The sequence below is a fragment of the Anguilla rostrata genome, chromosome 6, assembly GCF_018555375.3.
Source record: "Anguilla rostrata isolate EN2019 chromosome 6, ASM1855537v3, whole genome shotgun sequence".
Taxonomy (NCBI): domain Eukaryota; kingdom Metazoa; phylum Chordata; class Actinopteri; order Anguilliformes; family Anguillidae; genus Anguilla; species Anguilla rostrata.
In genome coordinates this window covers 21,849,383-21,877,216 of record NC_057938.1, presented here as the reverse complement: position 1 = coordinate 21,877,216, position 27,834 = coordinate 21,849,383, and the positions used below count along the sequence as shown (strand labels likewise).

Below are 27,834 nucleotides of genomic sequence, written 5' to 3'. Positions count from 1 at the left end.
TCCACTTATTGACTCAAAAAACATTCCTAATATCATAGCAGAATATACCTCTAACTGATTTGCCACTTTGCCCCCTGGTTCTTCTGACAACACAACCTGAAAAATCTATTGTAGTTCACATTTTGCTAAACCTGAATAGACTAAGGGCCATATTTACTAGGGATTTGCATGGCTTTTAAAGACGCCAACGAAACAAAAAAGGTTTTTCCATATCCACTAGGTTGCTGCAGCAGCAGTTTGTGCCAGTAAAATGAGAGAAAAGTGACATCCCTAAAATGTGCATGTTTGGATTAATGCATATGCATTTTAGGGCATTCTGATTTTGGACCACAAAAGAGGAGAGGATGGAAATTTATGCATATGACCTGCAACGGGTGATTTATGTGAAAGGAGAAGTCTTTCTAAATCGAGTATCGCATTTTGTCATATCAGAGGAGAATAACCGACAGGCTCCCAAATCCTGCAATATTCCAGTTACAGGATGAGCTTGGAGATGATGTGGAGCCAACTGCAAAATGAAGCCACGCCATCCCTGCAGCACTTCCTTTCCATGCTGCACTTCCTGGCTTCTGGCTCACTCTAGCTCACAGCTGTGACATTAGCTAGCTATGTGTTCAAACACATCGTCGCTGCTGCCGAAAGCCATGCTGCGTCAAATGTCCCGTTACAACGCATTTCCGAAACCAAATGGGGATTTTATACCATTGCTAATTTCGCAAATGTGCTCCGTGCAATTAACTGTACACATGTTCAACTGATACCCTCATCAGCAAATGAGGACGCCTGTTTGAGAAGTTGAGAGGCGGTTATGGAGATGGTTGACTGTCGGGTACGAAATTAAACAACGTGAAATTTTAAAACGGTGTTCTGAAGTTTTTACTAATGAGACGTGTTCACGTACTCTCTGCACATTTAAAGGTGACAATGCCTATCCAAACAAACGCCTGTCCAAACTCTGAATTCAGCAGAGATGGAGTGATGCAAAGAAGTGCACATCTGCACCAGAAATGTGGTGGAACACTCATTCAGAATCCTTAAGAGCCGATTCTGTGGTCTGGACTGGACTGGACTGTGGAGCCCTCTTGTACAGCCCAAAGAAAGTGGCACAGCTGTTTGTGGTCTGCTGCATACTCCACAATATTGCAGTGCACAACAGATTGGCAGTGGAACTGTTTGAAGTGGAGAGAGAGGCTCCTGAACCCATGTGTATGGGGATAGAAGACAGAAGCATGCAGCAGTGATTAGCATCGTTTGAGTTTTTCACCTTAGTTTTTCCCCAGCTGAATTAAGTTCAAATTTCAAGGGATTCATGCTTTATTAATGTATTTGTTACAGTCATGAATTCATGTTAACAGCTACATTAGTTAATGCCAGTTCATGTGACCTTTTGCAATTATGCAATTTGGGTGAACCACCCCTTTAATTCACAATCTTATTATACGCCATATTTTCTTTGGTGCATCACCTGATGCTTTGCCAAAGTTTTCTTATGTCAATTATTGATCTTTTCACTTCGCGGACAGTCTTTCACAGTCTTTTCACTGAGATTTCCTGCCAGTTTTTTTCTCGCTGGAACAACGTGTCTTAAATATCAGCAGTGCATTTAAATTAACTTGCTGTGGCTGTGCTCATTTACATAACCAGTCTTAGTAAATCCTTTTTAATCTCTTCTGTTTCTGTTTTATATTTTAATTGTGCTAAATCAAATCAAATCAAATCAAAAATCATACTTGCGGCCCTGACGGTACTTTGTGACATGCTTAGTAAATATGGCCCCTAAGAGTCTTAAGTCTTTCCTTGCAACTTTTACATTCCATACCAGGAACCATAATAAAGACAACCAAAAACTCAAATCTGTAGCCAGAGTTTATATTAAAGCAGAGAGCTGAAAGGTATACTTAAGAAAGACTTTCTGCTGAGTCAGAGGGCCTATTCTTTGTGATGCCCAATGTAGTTACATGCTCATGCAGATATAACCATGATATTGCCTAAAATTACTTTTTTATGTTGTCTATGGAAAATTCAATTTGTTGAAATTCATTTTGCAGACAAATGTTTTTCAAGCCCAGATTTAAAAATATATACATATATAATACATTGATTTATATTGCCACATATACTCAAAACTGACGGATACATTGAGAAAACTTACAAAAGCATTTTTCCAGCATGCCTTATAGATGAAATTAGCGTAACACAACCTAAGGAAAGTTCATTAGTTTGATTCATTTATGAAAATCATCTTAATCAAATCAATTAACCAGTGGTACTGGTTACTGGTTACAGTGGTACTATGTTTCCCAAAATGCTTCAAAGATTCTTTGTAACTCCATCTTCAGGGATGGACACATGGGACCACCATTTTTCTGTCCCTGACAGGAAAGTTAGGTGACTTTCTGTTAGGTGACTTTCAGTTATTTGTCCCTCAGTTAGATAAGTAGCCAAAAGTCTGACTGCAGGAAACACAAGATTTTAAAAGAGGAGAGGAGGTATGATTCTTGAAATTCTCCTTTTTAACCAGCTTTTGCTCTAACATGCCAGCAATAGTTAAACTATCTCTCAGCATAGCCTAGACAATTCATACTCTCAAACATTAAGTGAAACCATATTAAAATAATACCTCACCACATTAAGATATTTAAGTGTACCATTTGCATTGACTAATAAGAATATCCTACGTAGTGCAAGCGAAATATACAGTGGGTATTTTTGCCAGCATTTTTAAAAACCAATCAGAGCAGCCAGAGAAGCAAAAAACTTTAAATTGCCTTTTGTTTTAATGCTGTATTTATGAAATATTGTATTATATAATTATAATATATTGTTAGAGTTTGTGAAGCAGAAAGCTAGCACTGAGTTTGTGATGCCATTCTGTTGACAAAGTGAGAAGCTGTCTGGTTTTTTTTCACTGATCGCATGTATGATTTTAGAAAATGATACATTACTGTTCAATTATTTTTCAATACAGTACAATGCTCAGCCAATAAAAGATAAAGCATGCAGCAAGTTTGTAAATATAATTTCCTGTAAAATGATACAGATATACACATGTATATTCCAGTATACCAGTGAGTATATACATTCAGTGGCCACTTCATTAGGTATACTGGCTCATTGACGGAAATATCCTGCTCTTCCAAATAGCAAATAATGTGGCTGCACCTCAATATACTGTACCTGGGCTACCAATAATTGGACTGGACTAGCAGATTTGGCAGTTTGGTAGCCCTGAGTACTACCATATAGATTAATTATTTGCCCATCCTATCGATGTTCCAAAGCCCTTTTGTTTTCCCAACTCCCATGTTAGCTACATGGCTCACTACCTTTCTTGTAACTCTACAGGAGATCTGGAACACTTTTCATCAATTATTTATAAATTAAGTATCCTTCCTTGGAATTAGGAAGGCAGTTTAAAAGCTTCATAAGTTAGTTCTACATAGAGCATTTGGCACTTGCATGAAGAGTTAATTTGTACAAAGCTGTGAACACTTACAAGTTTCCTCATTAACTGTCAAGTCCATTCTGTTATTGGGAAACAGCACCTGTTCAAGGCAAGCTCGCCAAATAAAAGTACATGCACTTGTTTTTAGAAATGTACATATTTGAACTTTTGAATGCCTTTTCACATTCCCTTCAAAATGGTATCTCAGTATTCAAAAACAACCCACGTCCTTTCAACAATGTTGTGTGTAGTCATTTCTATAGAAATAAATGCATCATTAAATATTGATAACTGAAACTTTTTACCCTTCAGGATCCTTGCTAAGTTACAATGGTCTCGCACTCTTGTTGCCAGCCTGTGCACTTGCTAAAGTTGTCCCCCTCTGAGTTGGGGGCACTGTTGCCGGGAGGAACTTCGTAGACGGTGCTCCGCAGGGTGAGGTGGGTCACTGGGCTCCTGCTCGGTGGGTACCTGCGGAAGTCACAGCCACACTGGCTGGTCACCTCCCTGAACATGTCTCTGAAGCGGGTGGACATGAGGTTATAAAGAATGGGGTTGATGGCGGAGCTGAGGTAGAAGAAGAAGCCGGAGATGAGGTGGACGTACTCAAAGATCAGCCGCTGATGGACCGTCCAGCCGCTGATGAAGCTCCAGACAAGGCGGTCGGAGTGGAAGGGAGCCCAGCAGATCCCAAACACTATCACCAGCACACCTGTAACGCACACATGCACAAACACATGTACACACACGAACACACACACACAGAAACACACACACACACACACACACACACACCTGGATTAGTGGTGAATTGACAAGGTTAAAAGTTTGTGGATTTGTGTCTGTCTACTTGATTATTGGGCTGAATATTTTAATTGCTTAGGAGCCTCAATCAGTCAAAAGGGAAATAGGAACACAGTGGATTAAACCAGACAAATCAGTATCAGTCCCCTTTGAAACCATTTACTATTTTAACACTTTTAATTTGTTTAATTTGTTTTGGAATACAACCATAACGTCCTGAAACCCAGTTTCATTGTTTTATTTATTATTATTGTTTTTTAAATAGTACAAGTGCCTTGGATGACAAAACATGTTTCAGTGCAAATTTTTATTTTTTAATGTCCCTTATAGTGTAGGTTTCATATAGTAGAATATATCCTTCTTGGTATTACAGATGGGTTTATAGTTTTCCAACTGAGTGTCAACCAATAACATCCCATTGTCCTGTCCAGGGTGTATTCCTGCCTCTCAGCCAATGCGTGCTGGGATAGGCTCCAGCACCCCCCATGACCTTGCCCAGGATAAGCTGGTATAGATAATGGATGGATGGATATTATTAACAGTAGCCTATTAAATTGTAGGCTACCATATCGTAGGGTTAAGGTCACTCTTCACCAGGTGATATTACAGTACCTGTGTTGCAGCCTTGCCACAAGAAGATCTATATCTGATCAAATAAGGTGGTATTACCCCCTGAGTGTCATTTGTTTCTGGACAATGGAATGTTTGTGGATGTTCTCTGATTTCAGTCATATGACACTCTGTCACTGGACTATAAACTGGCTTTACTAATATCATGTTCCCCACTGTGCATGGGGAAAACAATGAATTGTCTGGAGGATATACACTCCCTGAACAATCTTGTGAAATAATACCAGTGAATACTACTCTCAAAAAGAGCATTTCAGTCAATGAACTACATTTCTGTAAGTATGAACTGTGGGAAGTGTCAATTTTTCAGCTAACAGATATAAAGTATGGCTCCTCCAAGGTAGCTCCAGGAATGTACTGTAGGAGGAGATAGAATTGATTCTGTAGGAACCCACAGCAGATTTAAGATCTATTGATTGAATCAGATACAACAGTACAAGTCTTTTAGATATGACAAATTTAAACATGAAACATCTTTCATTTGAAAAGAACCTGTTTGCCAGTCCCCCGCTTCACAATCCTCTCTGGTTTAATTTGATTTATAAAATATGAGTTAGGACAGCATGGTGGTGCAGTGGGTAACATGTGATGTGACTGCTGACGGTAGCAACAGGATGAATTCTGAAGTGTACAGAAATATCTTACCGCCTGAGATGCATCCAAACGTCACAAAACTCTTTGGACCGCACTTTATCATGCAGCAGGAAAATGACCCCAAACGCACTGCTAAAGTCACCAAGGAGTTTTTCAGGGTTAAAAAGTGGGATGATCTTGACTAAGTCAATCATCCAGCCTAAATCCAACTGAACATGTGTTTCACTTGCTGAAGACAAGACTGAAGGCAAAAAGCCCACAAAATAATGAAGATGGCTGCAGTCCAGGCCTGGCAGAGCATCACCAGGGAAGATGCCCAGCGTTCAATCATGTCTATGGGTCACAGACCAAGCAGTCATCGAATGCAAAGGATTTGCAACCATGAACTAAATGTTAATTTGTCCAATTACTTTTGGTCCCCTAAAATGGAAAGAATATGTGTAAAAAGTGCTGTAGTTCCTACACAGATTACCCGATCTGGATGTAAATACCCGCAAATTAACATCGACAGTCTGCACTTTAACTTCATATTCATGGTTTCGTTTCAAATTCAACGCACAAGAATACAGAGCCAAAACAACAAAAATGATGTCACAAATTCCCACTTCTTTCAGAAAACAATCTCTGAACTAGAAAAGCCTATGCCAGGAACAGCTACAGATTCCATAATACCCAAATTCACATTTACATTTGTCAGCACACTTGCCAAAGGTATCATCATAACTGAAAAGAGTATTCTCTACACAGCTTTAACTATAGTGTTTCACATAAATTTCACATGAAATCAAACTCTCTTTGCATCTCAAAGGGCATTGAGGCTAACCAGGTGCATGCTTTGTTTTTCCACAAATGAGTTTTTAGTTAATAATAATCATTTAACATGTATACTGAGCATAAAACAAGAATGTGCTAATTCACAAAATGTGCATCCTTTGTGACCATAAAAATACCAGACAATTAAATGTGAGATTCACATTGCATATTCTCATTTGTGGTCGTTCTCCACTGATAGCGACGCAGTGCAGTTGGCAGTTCATACTAACTGTGATTAAAAGTTATCTCTCCACAATATGAAATCCCCGATGTGAAAAGGACAACAATGTGGCTGACAGATTAAAACCTTTTTAAAAAAACATAATTTAGCAATAGAAAAATGTGAACTTGTAAAGGGCTGATATTAATATAGATTACTTCAGTCAGGACCACTGTAATCAAAGTTACAATCTGAAATGGCAATGCAGGTATCTTTGGCAGTATGGCTCTGTGCTGGATGCTGGCTATGTAAGCATGCATGGATGAGCCAGGGAGGGCAGTAGCAAACCCCCCTAGAGGGGTAAAAGTAGAACAGTTCCATCTACAAAACAGGCAATTATTCACCTTTAATTATACAGGACAGATTAACCGCATGTCTTTGGATGTGGGAGGAACCCGGAGGAAAGCAAAACAGACATTAGGGGTGCGTCCCAATCATCAAAAATGTGTCTTCCTTTCCTCCACTATAACCTTGTCTCCTCCGTGCCACGAAAACCGACCTTCGGACTTCCCTCCGTCCAGTGTCCCAATATTAAGGCAACAAGCGAAGCGGCTTAAAGCTCGGCTCCTCGCATCCTCCGGTGAAGGATACATTGATGCATGCTACCGTGGAAATCTTTTCACATTTGTAAATGACATCATCGTGCTCATGGCCAAAGGGATTGAAAGACCATTCTACAGAATCTGACACAATCTAGACTTTAGACAGCAGAAATGATTTAGATAGCATTTCTCCACTTAGGCATGATATTTAGCCAAATGTGTGTGTGGTTCAGTAGTTTTACACACATAGCTTCCTACCCAAAAGCTAGATTGCCTTTAACAGATAACACAATGTCCATTCATTTCTGTGGCTCATATCCTACAGACAATTTAAGACAGGGAAGCAGGTTTATAAATTTGCTTGTACATGAATGTTAGATAAACAAGCATGACTGTAAACATAAATAAGCATGGCAGCTACCATTATTTCAGTGTGTGAATACACATGAATCCATCATCCAACCATTTCCAAAGGATGTATTTATTACCAACCAATTAGATTTCAGATGTTACAGTGGGAAGTAATTTTTCTTCAGTGTGAGCACTGAAAATTGAGAAACAGTAACGCAAATGAAGCAACAAATCTGTTTCACTAATCTACAGAAATATATCTGAATTAGTCTATGTGACATATGAACTGGCAATGTAGGCTGTCACTGTATAGCCATGTGAATTAGTGCTCTGTATGTTCAGACATTGGGCGCATTGGGATTCTGAAATTACAGTAAATTGTTATGTATGTTCACTATGAGATGTTTACTTTAATCTAATATTATCGACTACATATTAATTAGTGGCTCCACATAAACCGCAATGCCATGTTTGTAGGCTTGTTGTAGGCTACTCTAGCATTTACTTGGGGTATGTCAGTGAAGATAGAGCAGTGCACTGAAATTTGGTTCAGCTCATTGCAATTTTGGTGTCAGCCTCAGATCATGTCTACGGGACAAGCTGCAGCCCATACGGTGCATACGGTGGATTGCTAATCTCACTGGCATTGTTATGATCTTCCCTGGTTTTATTTTGTTTAATAAAACTTCAAGATACTGATGTCATTGTTAGTGATAGCATAGCACTTTTAAGCTATTTAGCTACAGGTTTAATGGGAAATTAGTGAAAAAGTAACAGCCCTACTCTTTGATTATGTACGGAGCCCACAGTGTTTCAGTTTTCCCCGACTTGCTCAATTCTTCATCCACATTATAATGTGTAAATCTCTATCAACATACAGTATGTATTCCTGAGATATACATGCAAAAACAGGGTTAATGAAAGGTTAATTAAAGGAGAACTGTAATGCCGTTTGATCAATTTTTCAAATAGACTATGCTATACATTTTATGAAATGAACATGATGTGAAGTGAAAATGTCAGCTTTAACATTAATTGTTATAAGACACACGCACCTTCAACAAATCAGGAAGATACAGTATATCGGATGAGAGTTTCAGCTTCCTAGCCAACTAAGAATTTCTTATTAAATGTTGCTGGCTTAGCTGATTTTCTGCCATCTACTCCCGTCACCTGGGCTGCCTCCATCGACTAATTGAATGCTGCACTGACAGTGGCTCCTCCTCTTCCTGTTTGTGAATCCTACATAGAATATAAACATTGAATGCTTTTATTTTTACTATAACACAATAGCTCTTAGCAACCTTTATTTTCAATAGCTTTTTATAATCATATTACAACAAAATGCATTCTTTTCCTTTAGGTACGTCCAATTCAATTTCAAGCTAATGAAATGCCATCCTTTGAAATGCTTTGTTCTTTTTTCTTTCGGTTATCCATTCTGGATACCTGGACTAAAACATGTTTTTCTTAGAAGCATAAACTCTTGAGTAAATGTGCCCAGCACAGGTTATTTTGGTTTGAATATGCTGCTGCTTGTTCACATTATTATTTTAGTGAAAGGTTTGCAGACAAAGATTGCAGCAGGGCCCCAACAACATAACCAATTTGTCTTTGCAAATTCAGTTTTATGGACTTTACCTCAGAATTTTGTTTTTTGAACAAATGTATTGAACCTTAATTCATTTTCAATCTCAGGATCTAAATTTATCTATTTTTTGCTATTATACAAAGAACCAAGATCATAACAGAAGATTATTTCTCTGTTTTAAAAATTGGGCTCTGGGTCTGCTTGTATACATTCTTGGTCTTGAACAAATATTTCCTCTGTGTTTTTCTATAAATAAATGAAGAAAAAGTTGAAATAAAGAAAAGGTTCATGTTGACCCAGGTCAGACCAAATCCATGAAAAAAGCACCCTTCTCTCCTTTGCTTGATAGAATCCCCACTGTGATTTAGCTGTGCGACCAGTGTAGCCCCATTATGTATGAAGCAAGTGAAGTGAAAACTATGAGCTCATCAAACACTCGCTTTCGTTTCCTCTGATGGATTGAAAAAATGTTTTTTTTTTTCACAATATCACCTAAAAAAAAATATTTTTCTTGCATATTAAAAAATGATCAGTTTGAACAGTATAATAGTCTATTAAAATGTAAAGCAGATGCTCTCAGTCTACACTCTCAACAGAGAAAATACACAGACAGAGAACATACACGGTAAAATGGTGGACATTAAAACAATAGTGAATGGACAAGGCTAGTTTGAGCACATTGAAAAATATGAAGGAATTGTCCTTAACACTGGATCAGTTATCAGAGTGTGACTGTAGTGGAAATGCATGATGCAAGTGAAATGGTGTACTTAAGTTTAAAAAATTCATTTGGCAAAAGTGCATTTTTGTTATGCATTTAGAATAAGTTGGAAGTGGGTAGGGTGTGGGGCATATAGGGAAGGGGGTGTGGGGCAGTGTGAGGAGGGGATGAGGCAAAGTGAGAACGGCGTGCGGTAAAGTGGGGAGGGTGCGGAGCATAGTGGGGAGGGGATGAGGCGGGGGAGGTGGGGATTGGGCGAGAGACTTACAAAGCATTTTGGTGACTTGCTGATGGCGCACTCTCTGCTGCTGGCTGTGGACGCCGCTGTAGCTCCTGTGGCTGAGGCCCGACTTGGCCTCGAGCGCGTGGAGCATCCTCTCCCGCCGGAGCTGCAGGCCAATGAGCAGGTACAGCACGCTGATGGTCAGCATGGGCAGCACGAAGAAGAACAGGGTGGTCACCTGGATGAGGAGGTTGTAGATCCACTGGGGCTTGACCAGCGTGCAGGTGGCCGACTCGGGGTACTGGCGGCCGAACCTCGGGGGCAGGGTGTCGATCCCGTGCAGGCTGGTGTTGGGCACGGCGCAGATCATGGAGAGCACCCACAAGGTGAGGATCACCCTCTTGGCGTGGGCCCTGGTGACCACGTACTTGGCCTTGAGCGGGTGCACTACGGCGATGTAGCGCTCCACGCTGAGCGCCGTCACGTTGAGGATGGAGGCGAAGCAGACAGTCTCCAGGAGGAAGATCTTGAAGTAGCAGCCTCCCTTGCCGAAGAGGAAGGGGTAGTTGCTCCACATGTCGTACAGCTCCAGGGGCATGCCGAAAATCAGGACCAGCAGGTCCGACACCGCCAGGCTGAACAGGTAGTAGTTGGTGGGCGTCCACATCACCTTGTTGCGGGCGATAACCGTGCAGGTCAGGGCGTTTCCCAGAGCCCCCACCAGGAAGATCAGCAGGTAGGTGACACAGACGGGCAAAAAGGCAGGAGACCTACGGTGCCCCAGGTACTTCAGCAGGTACTGCTCGTGGCTCAGGCACATGTCCGCTGCTTGGGAACCATTATTTCCTGGCAGGGAAGAGCTCTGGTTGCATGCCCCAGCCTCAACGCAATGTACCGGACCATCTGGAGACCCAGAGAGGTCTACTGAAGAACAGTTAAAGCTGGCCATCTCCAACACCTAGGGGAAAGAAAAAAAATTCTCATTTGCGTTGGGCAAAACAAAACGTAATTATAAAAACGGAATTCAAAAAAGAGTAATTTAATTATTATTGCATCCCATGTGGTGGGACATTGGGGAGTTTTGTTTTTCTCTCACCACAGTTTTTTTATTCCCTCTGGGGAGTTTTTACCTCACTTGCTGGCTTTATGGATGTTCAAGCATAGACTTGCCTAATTTATTCTGTTTCTTCTTTCTATAAAGTGTCTTTCTGACAATGCCTATACAAAGAAGTACTGTACAAATGCAATAAAAATGAAAATGGATTCATAAAAACATACCTATAGTTGACCCAGATTTGTCAAGAAAGATGGCAAGAAGGATGTAGTTCAACCAAAACTGCTTCTAGTGGTTTTAATAATGCCTCTGTAATCATGTCAAGAAACTTGTTTTGTTTTATGCCACTCCTAACTGATTTTAGATGGACCAAATATGCTGTTATACAATGGAAGATGAGTATTTCCAGATTTTATGACTTGAAAGTATGACTTATTTCCTTTTAATGCTCAATTTTACACATATCTTAAGTTCCTTTCCGTAGAAACACTGTTTTCACATGACTTCTCAATGAATGAAATCAGAGAAATAGCATTGGCCAACTTCAGGACAAACAATCATTATCTGTGCATTTTTGTGGTGCGTATTCAGGTATTTGAATTTAGATACGTCACAAATATATACCAAGAACATCTGTTATTTGACATGAAATTTAGTATAATTGATAGTTAAAATTTATATTGCATGTGCCTAGCTTTAACAAATTATTATTCATTTTTCACATGAGTTCATTTTACCTGATTTTATGTTTTGATGTAGCTTATTTTATTTTTTATTATTCCTTTTTTCTCTACTCTGTCTTATTTGTTTACTATTGTGCACTATTTCTACTATTACTAATACATTTCATGAAGTGTGCTGAAATAAGCTGGAAACAGAGAGGGTAAAGGTTTAGGGTTTCGGATATTGTGCACTCAACCAGTTTTACCAGCTCACCAAAGCATGTATATGGAGAGAGTTTTAATGAACAAACGATACATCTCTCCCTCGTTCATTCTAACATGGCCATTTTCATTTGTGCCATTAGAGGCTGTTCTGCCAGCACTCAGAACACTAATATTCAATTCCGTGACTGCCTTGAAATGTCAGGTAATTATTGCTTTTGTCCTGCTTTATAGAATAGAGAGGGAGTGTCTCGCAAAAGATGATGGCTAGATGTAGACAGCTTGGAATTAACTGGTCAAAATACAGAATAAAATAGGAGATCATCACAGATAGAGCCCCTGGATTCATTTGAATACAAAATTAGTGGGACCACAAGGAGCTGGAGTTGATGTGAGGCTACACTATTCTGTTTCATAGAAAGTCTGCTATGTCTTCTAATTGGATAAACATTCATTTATAATTAATAATTTATTATAGCATAATGTGTGAAAAACTCAATTTATTATTATTATTATTATTATTATTATTATTATTATTTAGTTCTTGTTTTGAGTATATTTTGTTATGTTCCTTTGAGTTTTGAGCTATCATAAATACCATATATGCAAAACAGCTTGAGGGAATTTTAAGATTATGTGAGAAGGGATATAAAAATGAAAACTGCAACTGTATCATTTGAAAGAAGATAAAGGGAATTGCATCACTGTAAAATTATAATTTCTTTCAGTCTGAACATGCAGCCTGCCTACACATATTGATTATTTCTATTTTGTTTATATTACTTATCTATTCTCAGTAATTGACATGTTGACAAATGTCATCCCTGTTGTTTTCAGCTGACTGTGATTGCGTTGACACTGTTCTTGTATTTCTGCAATACTTCTCTGATACTTCATTCGGTAATTAATTTTATACTTGAATTGCCTCCTCTGCTTGATTGTAAAAGATTTGACGTCACGCTCTGCGCTCTTCCCTTTATAAGTATGTATAAGCAAGCCACGGCAGATAGCAAATGAAAGCGAGTACCATGAAAATGAAATGTCGGACAGAGATAATGGAGAGTAGACGTCCAAGTGACTGAAATGACGACAGCAAGATCTCACAACATCCATGTAATGACACTTTTTTGTATGAGAAGAGGAAGCACCTGGAAAAACAACTGAAGAGACTGGCACGTGACTTGTGTCTGAATAGAGTTAACGCAACGTTTAATTCCAAGGCCTATGGATACGTTTCATTTGATTGGATGCTGCGAACTTCTATTCACGTTCTGCTCACACACAGCATTGTGCCAGAGTCACATATGCAGTGCTGACTTATGAAAGAATGTGGATGGCTGGTAACTCGGCGCACACCGTTTCCATGCGGAGGGTTAGCGGCAAAGAGCTCTCTGTCTTATCACCTTCCATGGCCACACATAGGAAGTGAACATTACATAGATATTCTCACATAGAAAGGTAGCGAAGCCAACAGACCTTTGTGACTAACTCACAGCGTGTAAAAGGCTCCATGCTGTTTCCAGAATTTGAATTAGTTACACTACGTCAATGAATTCTGCACTCTGATCCCACGTTTCCAGTGCTCGCGGCAGTATTATGAATAGGTAGACAAGAAATTAACATATTTTCCCTGTCATTAAATGCTCAATGACAGACAGATCAGTTGTGATCATTAAAGGCATCCACTTATCATTAATTAACCAGCAATTCCAAAGAACAGTGCAATAAACACCTAGTACACTAGAACAGTATACCTTGCCACTAGTAGATTCAAACAAAACAAATCAGAGTTATTACGTTGTATTCCTCCTCTTTGCATATTCATGACAATGTGTGTTAGAAGATGCTGTAACTGCCTCATGTAACAAGCCGATGAAGCAGTACCCTTCATAACCCTTTTATAGATTTTTTCTTTCCAACCTAACAAACAAGACAAACATGTAAAAAAATAAAATAAAATAAAAAAATTTATAAAAAAGAAATAATAATAATTCACCTTTGCCACTTTAAGGTGAAGGAACTTGACAGCCTATAGTGGTCTCCTGTTAAAAAATGTTTCAAATCAAAGATTCTGAAAGAACTATACTTAATATTTGAGTGTATTGAATGCTACCCATTTGAATTTACCTTCTTTTGCATCATGCCACAACAAGCAGTTGCACATCTTAGCATTTTTTCCAAAGAATTAATGGAAAACTTGATATTTGATATAAGGTTGCTATATTTTTATGGAATGATGAAAGCCCCGGACTAATACATACATAAAATGAAGTTGCAATGCAAAATGAGAGGCTACTTCCTTGTGAAAGGAAATCTATCTATCTATCTATCTGTCTATCTATCTATCTATCTATCTATGTCTGTCAAACCTCATAAAATATTTATAACATACACAGCATTTTCCAAATCTTCAAAAGAAAGAAAGAAAAAAAAGAGAAATACATTGGCTAAGCTTGAACACACCGGAGTCTGTTTCTTTTCTTTCTTTTACATAATTTGATTTATAAGAAAACCACATGCAGTAATGTAAGGTTTGTGTGCATAATATTTGTTCTCTCCATGCACTTTTATGTTTTATTGCTATTCATTTTAGCAACAATGCTATATAAAAACTGAGGAAAGAAAGACTAATATCTGCAATTGAATTTCCTGTAACAAGATCAAGAGTAATCCTACCTTCAAAATGTGTTTCCAGTGTATCAATGCCTTTTGATAAGTAGCATAGGATCAAGACGGTCTAAAATCAGTCAAACCCACTTGCACTCTATTTCACTTCAAGCTCCCCAGCCAGTTCTATAGTCTGCTGGTTCTACCTTGATATGTTTATCAAATGCAGACAGACTGGAATCCTCTCCCTCTGTTGGACCGAAGCTCAAAGCCCAGCTCTCTCTTCCCCAGCTCTGTCAGCCTGCGATAGGCTACATAGTTTGTTTCTGTGCGTGTGACTCTCAATGATGCTGGCCCCCCCTTGAGTCCTGACAAGCAGCTTCACTTCTTTCACTTGAATTACAAACAGTCTTCCATTCAGTCACACAAGCACACCGTAGAGAGGAAAGATCAGAGCAGTCACACTTTCTATCAGTTCTCATCTCCGAAGCATGCGTTTCTGTCAAAAAGATTCTCAGAGATCTGTCCGTAATGGCAACTAGACTTTTAAAGTGCTTTTACCCCACATTCTTGTGCAAATGTGTCAGTGTCATTTGTTGAGAGTTACTACTTACAGTACAAAAATGTTTGAATATTTTGGTGTCAGGCTCTTAAAGCCAAAGCTGTGATTAAATATCACATGGTTAAGGACGCCAAACAAAGAAAGACCTGCGATGCCAGCTCACCAGACAGATGCCAATGGAACACCAGGACCAGAGCTTTACTGTCTCAAATCCTTGAAGGTAACAGACAGGAAGCCGTGCTTTCCTCTTCAAGCTGGAAACAACAGATTTACAAGACCTCAATTATTCATTATTTATAAAATACAGTACTATACATTTCAATACATTTTACATTTAAATAACATCTTGAATAACAACATGTTAGATCATAATACATTTGCTACATTGTTGGATTGCATTAGATGTGCTGACATGTTTAAAAGTTCATCTGGGACTGTTAGGGTCCTTTGCTATGTTCATTTTTTTTAGTTATTTCTTGTGAAATTGTTTTGCTATTTAAAATTCAAGGCAATGGCATACAAATCTTTCCTTGGTTATATTAGTGAATTTTACCAAGATATAATTCCATGGTAATTCAATTCAAGCTCATGGAAAACAATAGGTTTAGGGTTTAAGATTTGTAATGTATTAAATAAAGACAAAGTATCTTTTTTCTGCGTTTGTTTTTCCTCCAATAATTCTCAGAAAATCACTGTAATGACAAATAAAACTGGTCATATAAATATGTGCACCATAAGGCTGCCCACTCCATTTACATCCAGGTGATTTGCAATGTTACGTGTATGGTCACGCATGTATTACGAAATTGTCCTGGATCAAGACATGGCTCCTTAATTCAGGCCAACTCTGATTCCTGCAATCTTCCAGGGGATCCGCCCTCCCCCACTGCAGGGGTGGCTGTTAGGGGACAATAGCTATCCGTTAGAGACATGGCTGATGACACTTATTATATAGCGTGTGAATTGTCCTTCAGTCGAAAAACTCACAACTCACTGTGGCCTAATAGGGAGGAGTTTGGAGTTCAGATGTTTGCATAAGTCAGGTGGAACATTACAATGCAGCCCTCAGATAGCCTGGATATTCTTTGTGATGTGTTCTGTGTTGTATAACATCGCCAAAATGTGTGGACGTTTCGGACAGCAGTCTGAGCTGCTGATGTGTCTCGGGTCATTAAGTGGCAGATGCAGTTCACTGTCATGACTTCTAAAGTCCTATAATGACTTCAGAAAGCGTGATGATAAACCGCACGTGCCACTTAATGACCCGAGATACACCAGCAGCTCAAGTGAGGAGGAATCAACAAGCGGAAGAGCTGCTTCATCTATAGACTGGTAAGCAGAAGGAATGATTTATTTGGATGAACAAATTCCCTCTGTACTTTTGTCTTTAGATGTTCAAAAAGTATAGGTAGAGGTAGAATGGGGATACCTTTTTCCCGGTAGTTCATCTAGGATTAAACATTTTTAAGCGGGTCAATGCTAAAATACGTTTATGTTCAAGACTATGGTTAATAAAAATGGACAGTAATCACCAGAATTCACCTTGAGCAAGAGTACCAGACAGGGTTGTCACCTCCCCTGGTCTCCCTGTGATGGTGACAGAACCATTAGCGAAGTAATTACATCCTAATGAAAGCATATCTGGACTCATTATAAGAGGTTCGGTTCATAAATTTTCTTGGTATACCTTGGCTGACCCGAAGGGCCATCAGGGTATTTTCTACTAGCCCTCCTCTGCTACAAGGGTCATAACAAAATTATGAATGACATACATTTATTGTTATAGTTGTGAGCTGGCAAGTAAATTAGTGTAAAATGCTGATTTTGAAATGTCCTGCATTCCAAAGATGCAGCATTCCTTGGGTTAGTGTGCCCACTGTAATGCTTTGGTGAGCCATAAGAATAAGCTGTACATTGTGTTGTACATTGTGCAACGTGCATGTGTGTACAGGCTATGCTATAATGGCTGAGCTCGGTTGTATATGCATGGATGGGTGTGTGGGGGCAGGAGTTGTTAGTGCTTTTTGAAGGCACTGTCTCTGACACCACAGTCCACTATACCAATGATAAAGTAATGTTTTTGACTAATCTTAATGTCTCCATCTCACATGTATTTGGTACCTTAGATAAAACTGGTCATTATTCAGTGTATATAAACTAGCGATTCGATTGTCTTTTGAATACCCACCTATCTGATGGTTTTATTTCACAATGTCCCTTTATGTGAACTCCAAGCAGAATTAATGTTACTGCAAGCTTACAGAACTTGTTTAAGGAAAATGGTACTCCTAACTTATAGTTCAAATCAAAGATAGGGTAACAAAAAACCTACAATAATATTTTACACTGATGAATCCAGAGGCATTTGATGGACTTCATCTGCCCAATTTCCAGCTTTACACAGATTCAAAATCTAAGATGGGCAATGTGCAGACAGAATTCTAAATGGACACACAATCACATTTAGTTGGAGCATTTATGTTTTCTAATCATTTTCATGGCATCTGTGGTAAAGAAAATTCTTTATTCACAATTTCTATTCACAATATGATTTAGCAGGGGCAGACTGTTGCAAATATATGGAAGTGTCTTCAATGCACTCTTTGTATTCACTTTTTCATATAATCCTGTTTAACCAAAAGCAATTTCTTAGATTATCTTATTCCATAGGGATTTACAGGGTTTAAGAAATTCAGGTATCTCTTTTAGATCCCTTTCAGAGCTACAAGCAGAATACAGTCTCCCTGGAACGGACTTACGGACTTACGGTCAAATTTATAATATTGTTTTTTCATTTTGAAAGAGGGTGGAATACAATATTTTCGAAATCGTATGAAAGCGTATGATCTCATCTGTGACTATGAAAAAGAAAAAGTCAGAAGCATATAGAGCATTTAGTAATCAAGTTGCATCTTCATTTAGTACACAAGCCTTTATGGGAAAATAACCTTGGCATGATATTTGAATATGATGAATGGCAGACGATCTGCTACTCATGATATTCAAACGATCCTCATTTTCCTCATACCCAGTGTAAGAATTATACATGATTTTATAGATCATACCTCTGAAAAAATGTTCTTAGGCATTTTTTTTTTCAAATTGAACAAAATTTAAAGAAAAATATGGACCTTTCCCTTATCTTTTCTTGCAGGGTAGTAAAACGTTTTTTGGTCTGCCACACATATAGCTGCTCAACCAATACTTAAAATGGTCTTACGACAGTCACCCTGTTTATATCTCCTTAACTACATGCCACATTATATTTTTAGATCAGACTAAAATTATTCTTTTCTGCTTTGTCAAGAAATTAATACAATTATGTTGGAAAAGGCACTGTCCTTCTACTTTACAAATGTGGTTAAGGTCAATATCTGGCTCTCACCCTTGAAATTTTGACAATCAATCGAGATAATAACATTTCCAGTTGTGTAAGAATGTGGTCTTTCATGTTAACTTGCATTCCAATTGCTTTACAGACATTGTTCAAATCACAACATATAAACTATAATATGCTACCTTGTAATTATGCAATCTATAAGCTACTTGCAATCCACTAAGTTACTAGCATTACTTATTTTGTCTTTAAGCTTACATGTAAACATCTGTACACATTGTGCTTAGAAGCTCAGGTATCACAAAGACTAACAGAAAATGCAATTAACTCTGCAGTGGAAGAAGGCAGAACAGACACATGCTCTAACTGTCTCTCCTTTAGTCTCTTTTTCATTCAGGAAAATGCATGCAGTGCACAGTGATCAGCTAAATCAGATTCATTTTCAGATTTATTATAGCTGCATAAAAAACCATAATTATATTATGTTAAACAACATTAAAGTGAAACAGGAGGCCTGGGTGTGGCATGTCCTCTGTGATGATACATTCTGCCACTGCAAATCCTGTTTCAGTCTGATTAGATGCCAATTAATTAGGTACCGTGGGAGTATTAATTTTGAAGTAACATTTGTTATAAGTCATACATATAGCATAGCCCATATAAATGACTCCTCTGCTGTACATCACTCTGGATAAGAGTGTCTCCAAAGCTGGCACAAATAGACACCAATATATACAGAAGAATATACTCTCTACCCTATTGGCGGCAGCAATTTTATATGGTCCAGCTTATCACAGAGGTGCCCTTTTTATGTTGACCATATTGCCCCCCAAAAAGTCTGTGCATGCCCCCCAAGTGATTGTAATCTAATATAAACCAATCACCAAGACACTGCCTACAGTGTCTCCCATGAGAAAATGCTTCTTGGTCTTTATTTCTTTATTACACTTATTCCTATAATAATTTGAACCATACAATGTAATTTTTGCTGGTTTTCATTATTACTCAGCAGTTGACCATTACACAGTTGATTGCACAGTCAGTTCAGCTGGTTACTTGGCAAATTTTAAGGTGAAAACAACAACCAGAAGACTCTGTGGGCCTCCAGGACCTGTGTTGCAGACCTTTGTCTAATAAGTAGTGCCACCATTTTGTCTCTCCTTGTTTTCTTGCAAGGTAATTCAGTCATCTGCCAGCTTGAGGAAACAATACCCTCTTTGTCAAGCCTCTCAAATAATTATCCCAGTTGCAACACCTCAGTAATCCAAGTTGAAAGTAATTACCACTAATTAAGCAGAGGCGATGATTGACAGCAATGTTTACGAGCGACTCTCATGTTAAATTCAGTTTGATTAGGTATGGACGTACTGAAGTATTTTTAAATGTTATACTGGGGTATGTTAGGTTTTGTTAGAAGCAGTGGGAAATGAGAGCAGTTATATAACATTTAACTTGAATAAAAAAGTTCAATATACAGTACTGTGCAAAAGTCTTAGGCACCTGTAAAAAAAATGCTGTACAGCTAAGATGCTTTCAAAAATAATGAAATGAACGGTTATAAATATCGAAAAAATAATATAAAGAGCAGTAAATAGTTAAAAACTAAATAAAATCAATGTTTGGTGTGACCACCCTTCGCCTTTAAAACTACATCAATTCTCTTAGGTACACTGTCCTGCAGTTTTATAAGAAAATCGGCTGGGTGGTTGTTCCAAGCATTTTGGAGAACTTGCCACAGTTCGTCTGCAGACTGTGGCTGTTTCGCTTGCTTCTGGCTCTCCAGGTAATCCCAGAGACCCTTGATAAAGTTTTTATCCGAAAAGTAGTCTAAAATATTACTTTATTTAACAAAATACAAAAATGTATCTGTAAAATTTCATTTTTTGGATAATTCATGTTTACTCTTTTTTTCTGACACACTAATGCAGAAAACAAAAAATAAACATCTAAGACCAAATATATACTATAAATTATATTTAAAAATCTAGGGTGCCTAAGACTTTTGCACAGTACTGTATATATATAAAAAAAATATATTATTCAATTAATTAACCATAATCTTTAATCAATACCTTAAGTAGAATCAGGTGCCTTAGTGCTGGGCTAAAACAAAGACATGTACCTTCACCGGCCCTTTTCCAATAAGATGGGACACCACTGCTTTATATGGATGCAATTTTCTTTTTACTGCAGTGATACTTAATCCTGGTCCTGGACAGCCTGAACACAAGTGCTGAGTAACAACGAAAGCCAGCAGACTCTCCATGTGGCTCTCCATGACCAGGAGTGAGGACCATTGGTTCAAAGACATGCTTTTCATAGCATTTAAACTTCTATACATGTTCACTTGTCTTCTTGAGTCTCCCCATATTATATCAACGAATTGTTTTTTTATTTTATAAATGTCTCAATTAGAAACTTGTATGATTATCCACTTGATTGTGCCACTGGAGTGCCTATGGGGGCCCCTGGAAAATAACCACTGAAATAAAAGTTTAAATCCCAGCATATCACATGGTGGAGACAAACCGGTGTCCCTACTCATAAGATACGTGCATATTCTTTGAATCTTTATGTTCAAGAGCAGTGTCCCTGTTTAGCACTGTCTGGCTTCTATTTCATGTCCTGTGTAGTTGAATGAATTTTAAATGGCACATCTCGTGCATGCTGCAGCTCCAAAGGAAAATTTAAATATCAGGTGTTTGAACTGTTTCATTAAACATATTTTATGTAAAAGCTGAAAGTGGAAAAGTACTGAAGGAAATGTTTGTCTTAAGAGCAGAGGATGCTGACTTGTTTTTCTCCTTAATCAAGGTTATTTTGACATGACATGTGAACTGGAGTTTGAAACCATCAGTTTGTATGGGAGGACAGATCCTTGTTTATTGAATATTATGTTACTGAGAAAGTATATGTAGTGATGGCTTGCTTGTGCTATTCTATAATGGACATGAGGAGTGCCGAGTGTTTATTCTCTATGCACATGAATAAAGAACCTAATGTTATTTCACCAAGTTTCCAACTGTCACACTCAGAGAGAAGCTTATGGTTAAATACTAACAATACTTTTGTGCTCTATTGATCTTGCCTAGTGTAATTGAGCCTGCCAATATGACCAGAAGGTGGGGTTTGCACTTTTCAGTGTATTTTCAGTGTATTTAATTTCAATACATCAGACAACATCAGTAAAGCGCATAAAAGTATTTGAATACAAAACAAATACGTATTTGTGACACAGGTCTGCTATGAGCTGTAGGAAATTCTGTAGTACAGTAAATAGCTCTCATTTTTCTGAGACAATGGCATGTGGCTGAAACACTTCAGACACACTTTATTTGTATTATTTTACCTTTGGCCTCGGGTATATTGTTGAGCCTCCAGAGATGAGTGAGCTTGCTCTGCTATTATTGTGAAACATGCATTAGTGTGGTCAATAATTATACAAATGTAACAACACACTTGTTGAAAATATTTGAATGTGTATGAATTGTCTGAATATGGTGGTTTAATTATTGTTTTTGAATTCTACAAAACGAACAACAAATCAGTTTTTCTGAGTCTGATGTAAGTAGGCAAAGAGAGCAACGCCTAAAAATAAGGCCAGTAATTTGTTTCATGTATAATTTCACTTGGGAACATCTGGAGATGGATGGTTTTCGGGGGAAGGGTCAAGTACTTCACGTACTTCAGCTGAAGATTACAAGTCATCACGAGTCAGAGCAACTGAGAATCTAAAAAAGAAAAACAGTCTGGCTGATTAGAAATGATAGCAGAGGCATTTGTGTGCATAAAATCAGGGCCACCGTCATGGTAGGACAACCAGGTCATTGGTCCTGTGAACTATACATCATTATTGAATGATATGTTTGAGGTAGAATTACTAAGAATTACTAAGATGCATGTGAAACAGGTATAATTTCCAATTTCTTTATTTCTCAATGTACCGTGGGTCAACTATAAATGATAAACCTACTCATTTTGTCGAAATGATATGATCTTTCAAGTAGCTCACGACATCAAAAAGATTCCTGTTATTGTCACAGGTTTGCCTTAGAATAGTATTTCAGGGCACTGAAACAAAAAGACAAGAGAAAAAGAGTGCCTAATGATAATGAAAGGCAGTTGATCATCAAATATTTGAAGACAGATAAGAGGAAGGATCATGCAGAAAACCTGCTAGCTGAAGGTGCTTGCTTGAAGCAGAGGAGCAAGATGAGAATGCAATATGCAAGGATACAATTGATCATTGAGGTTAACCAGCTGTTTCTGCTGCCACTACTACTGCTAAGTTACTGCTGGAAATAGCGCTGTTGGGTCTTCCTTCTGGAGCAAATAAACACCAGTGCTACAGCGCAGTGATTATATTTTTCGGATGAGACATTACACTCTTAACTCACTGTGGCCATTAAAGATCCAAAGGCCAAGTACCACCTTAACAAAAATAGCATCTTACAAAGTATCCTGGCAACATTCTCAACCGAGCCCGTTCAGCTTGCCAACTCTTTCCCCAGTTAACTGGCCTTTCTCCCTCTCTACTATGAATTACAAAATTTATGTATACATGAAATGATTATTATCATTTGATGTTCTTATTGTAAAATTATTATTAATATTATTATTATTATTGATTCAACCAAAGCACAACACGTGGTGTGCTTCCCCCTGAAATCATGCTGTGAAAACCATCATCAGTTTAATTTCTTTGCTTATGTGCTGCACTTGTAACTAAAACATGTATAAATCTACTGCATACTGATGACCTCACAGGTGACAAATTAAAGGTCATCTTTAAATAAACCTGTCACTTATTATGTGTTACAAGTGCTTCTCGTTCACACTTGTATGACATACAGTTAAGGATAAATTCATAACTCCCTTCCACAGAATCCCATCTGTTTATAGATTGTAGTCGCTTGGCTGGCATTATTAAACAAAGACCAGCATGAAATAAAGTGTTAAAGTGGAACATAAACTTAACACACAGTCAACTTGCCCAGGTTTTGTTTGAGTTTCCTTTTATGTGCACTCTCCCTGCTTGTTTCCCACTTTGCTGCAACCCAAGAACACGCCAAGAACCATTACAGGTTTAAAAGCAGTGCAAAAACCTTCCACAGAATATGAAAAAAACTTTTCTTCCATAGAAAATAAACCATTTGTGACAGTTCAAATCCTCTGTGTGACAGAATTGTGGTGCATGGATTTTGAAATTCCACGGACAGTCTATGCTTCAAATTGAAATAACAGTGTAATGTCCTTGTGAGAACAGCAGCTGTCTTGGACAATTTGAGTCTGATTATTAAGGGATGATTGTGGGCAAATTAATGTAATGTGCAAATTTGTATGAGAAAAATCAATCAATTTTAGCACGCTTTATAAAAATACAATACAATACAACACAACACCTCATCTAACACTTTTCATGTATACATCCCAGAACATGAGACAATTAAGAGTCGGCTAAATGGTCTCTCTTTCTTAACAGATTTTAATTTAAATGTGGCAACCTGTATAAATAATGGATAAATAAAAATAAACTGCCCAGAGCAAGAGTCAAAAACATGCAAAAACTGCTGAGTCTTAAGACCTGATGTAAACAAGCAGAGTGAAGCCACACTTCTAATACTGCACGGTTCAGAATTGAATTTCGAAGATGAGGTGCATAACACCTACATTAAGGGCTCTTCACCCAGCTGTTTTTAATCGACTGTGAAGAACCACCAAGAAATCAGCAGTTGCTAAGCAAAGTGGGTTCAGTTACACTCTGTAAAGTGAAGCAACATTTCCCACAACCTTTTTTTTAGCAATAAGAATTCCTAGTGCACAAACCACAATATGTGATATGAGGCCACATCTGAGATAGCTTCAGGTATTGGCCACAGGCTACTCAACTGAAGCAGAAAATGAAAGTATCTTATTTAAAGTTCACACAGAAAAATGTCCAGTGTTAATTCAACACTTAACAGACAAAAACCTGGTCCCACATTCCAGGGTGGGCTCACATGTTATCTGATGAGAGTTTAATTAACACTGTGAGAGTTGAATTAACACTAGATATTTTACTGCGCAGTTGTTTTTAAAAAGAAAATTGTTCTGCTCGATTCCTATTTTATTGAAAATGTATGGCTCTGCTTACTATAAGATATTCCAACACAGCCGTGGCATTCCAATCACCATTTTCTGAAGCGGAGTGTATGATTATGTGGGTCAACCATGTATATTTACTTCCATTTTTGGAACATTTTCATCTCAATCTATCTGATGAGATGAATGATTGGTGGAGCCAACGTATAGCAAAGTAGGCATCCGGGTACATTATTTCTAACAGATGTGAACCAGTTGTTTGGGGAACCGGAGGCTGAGCAGGCATGGCATGCTGAAATTTGATGATACTTCGATCATAGAGCTATACCTGGCTCCCTGAGGAGGTAATCTGTATCATATTTACGGACGGTCGGCTTTTCTGTTCTCTCGCAAATTGATAGCAGAGACTGCATCAGTGAGTGTGGCTCATGAATGCAACAGGGCATTCCAAATGAAAAGGGTAAGAAAGCGTTACAAATAATATTTTTATTTTGCTATGTTGGATTGAAATCTGCACTGTTGTTGTATTAGTATTAGTATGCGAGCGCATTTGCAACATGTTATTTAATATTACCCATCAATCGCTCTGGCATTGTCAGTGCATGTTGTGTTAGGCCGAACAGGCTTCTGACAGTGGATTGTTCAAAACTTTCAAATCCCATAACCCTTAAGCTTATTAACACCCCACTACAACGTGTGTTTGTGCCAATTCACAGCACCAAATGATTGATGTGGCCCTGCTTCACATAGCTAGTGCAAACACTAAACAAAGGGAAGGAAATACGAGCCTTGCATTTTGTACATGCTTCCAATGCTCAAAACGTTAAATTGAACTTGCACTGGGGTTTACTGAGGCAATAAAGTATTTTCATTCTTTTGTTTTTCTGTTTGTTACACTGGAAAACAGACATATGGGAATGGATATTGTACAGGACAGTGTTTCCCCTTAAATAGCATTGAAGGCTCAGTGACAGAGCACCTACACCCTTCCCTCATCAATGCCTTCAGTTGGTCTTTTGGTCAAACTACTATACTCAAGAAATAAGCATGTATGCACATATGCAGCATAAGTGAGTCCAATCATTTTACTACTATATGTGAGGGAACTGTACAGGTGGAGATTTATGGAGGAGAGATGAGGCAGGATATGACAGGACTGACAGCTTCCATGGTCAATAGTTTTAAGTCTTTTTTCCTAAAGCAAAAAGTCTGAAGAAAACCTCCCTGGTTAAATAAAGGTAGCATAATAATAATCTCTAAAATGCTTATCTGATTTTTGGTATCTACTTTGCAAATGATGGTTATTATTCCTAAGAATGCAACCAAAATTTATGTGAAGTACCAGACAGATTTTTTAACATCATAGAAAAGTCATGCTTTTTTGGGTACATAAAATTATTATGGCCTCTTGTTATCTATTTAGCTTTTTGATAACAACTGGAAGAGCACAAGAGCAAGACAGGAATAATTAAACCAGAACAACCACAAGATTATCTTGTTCTCATGCTAATTGCTATGCAAAACATTTCTTGTTGTGGCTATTAAACGTCAACTTTGTTTGTTTCCCATTGGCTCACTAGATGACTGATTTAACCTGATAATGAAGCCATACTGTCTTTTCTGATGGTATTGTGCTACTCACTCTATATTGGCACAGCACAGCATTAGCCAACCAGTTAGTCCAATTGAGCAACAATGTTTTCCTCCCTGCAAAGCTATACTTTAATGTTACACTGCATGATTCTAACATGCCCATGCAGCTACTTATATAACAACCTATGATGCCAACACATTCCTTAGAGTAGTCTGTACTACATTGTTTAAATATACAATACAATTTCTGAAATGAAATACAGCCATGCAGGAGATTTTAAAGGGTAACATTTGAGCTGAGAAAGGACTGAAGTCACTAAGAAATCTGCATCACAGAAATCTAGCTTCAGCTCCCATTACGTTCTTTTGATTTTCGGTGATGTGCAGAAATCAAACTGTATCTCTAAGACATTTCATCCTAACAAGAGCCACTGTCTGGAAGCAATTAAATATATGAAATAATAAATGGGCATACAATCAAAATGCAGCCTGTAAAGTAATTAAACTGTTAAGGAAAATTATTAAAATGTTATCTTGTCACTCATCCACCTGCAGACAATGTAAAAACTGACATGGAGGGGAGGATAGGGGCCATCAGAGTGTAAGCTATGATTCAGTCCCCTGTCAAAACAAGTTATAGAAAATAGCAAAAAAGGGTTTATACCTGCGTGACAACAAAGAACACAACTGACTCCTGACCTTTCGCTGATCTCGTTATATCACGCTGATGTGACAGCCATATCGAAGCATCACTAGTATGGTTGATGCAAGGTGCTTTTAATTAATGCAGACCTGTTGTTTCTAGCCGGTGTAGGTCACTAATGAAACTGAGAATGTTCGATTTCAGTTTCCTGTACAACACGGCACTATTTGCCTTGAAAATAATGAGCGTGCTCGAAACTTTGTGAATATTAACAGCATAACAGATGGCTGCTACTTTTGGACACGCACACACACACACGCACACACATAGGGTTGAACTATTTACCTCTGTGTGTAAATAACATACACAAGAATATCTTATCTACAAAATGAGTGTGATACCTCAATGGTCCTCCCAAGAGTATTTTCTCACCTCTGATTGTTTTTTCTTTCTACTTGATAATTAGTATTTTTAACTGGCTGATACATTGAGGGTTCAGGCTTAGCCTTTCCTATTTTCCTGTTTTCTTTTTGACAGTCTCTTCATAAAAAAGTACTATACAAACAAACTTGAGGTCAATTGTAGAAATTAAATTGACCCATCGATGGGATAGAAACTTAGCAAAATAAAAAAGTATCTTTGACTGTTCACACCTTCCTGCCTTCTTTCGAGCTCTGGACTGAGAATGCAGTTTTATATTGTGCATCTTCTAACCTATCTATTTATTCATTACCTATGTACAATGCAGAAAATGCATTCTGTTTTTTTGTCTTGCATGCATAAACAATGTAGGCAAGAAGAGAAGCACATTGGATTTAAGGCCATGTAATGTACCCTTCAAAATAATGCTTAATGCAGTGGAACCGACAAAGCACAAATAATGATCTAAATACATGACAGCTGGCTTTCTCATAGCACGGCATGGTTCGATGTTTTAATGGAACCAGTACTCATTGCAGTTATGTATATAGTTTTCCTGCATTGTCCTTGGTTCAATCTGGTTTCAATAAGAGCTGCACCAAATAATTGATTACCAAGTATGCATAAAATGTCAGCTTTTTATCATTCTGTCTTTCATTTTTCCTCTTGACACCATGTCTCAAAATGATCTAGTCCAAAAATGGCAAAGAACAGATACA

General features: G+C 38.0%; 1 protein-coding gene across 2 annotated transcripts; it reads right to left on the bottom strand.

Moving 5' to 3' along the window:
* Positions 1 to 1,853: 1,853 nt before the first annotated feature.
* On the bottom strand, positions 1,854 to 14,812 carry LOC135256817 (neuromedin-U receptor 1-like). Of its 2 annotated transcripts, none has more exons than XM_064338990.1 (3): positions 14,549 to 14,812; positions 9,980 to 10,892; positions 1,854 to 4,157 (listed from the first exon to the last, which is right to left on the bottom strand). In XM_064338990.1, exons 2-3 carry the CDS (start codon positions 10,881 to 10,883, stop codon positions 3,766 to 3,768), a joined length of 1,296 nt encoding a protein of 431 aa, XP_064195060.1. In that variant the 5' UTR covers positions 10,884 to 10,892; positions 14,549 to 14,812; the 3' UTR covers positions 1,854 to 3,765. The 2 variants fall into 2 exon arrangements, with proteins under 2 accessions (XP_064195060.1, XP_064195062.1); XM_064338992.1 differs by having other exon boundaries at positions 14,686 to 14,812.
* Between the last annotated feature and the right edge of the window lie 13,022 nt (positions 14,813 to 27,834).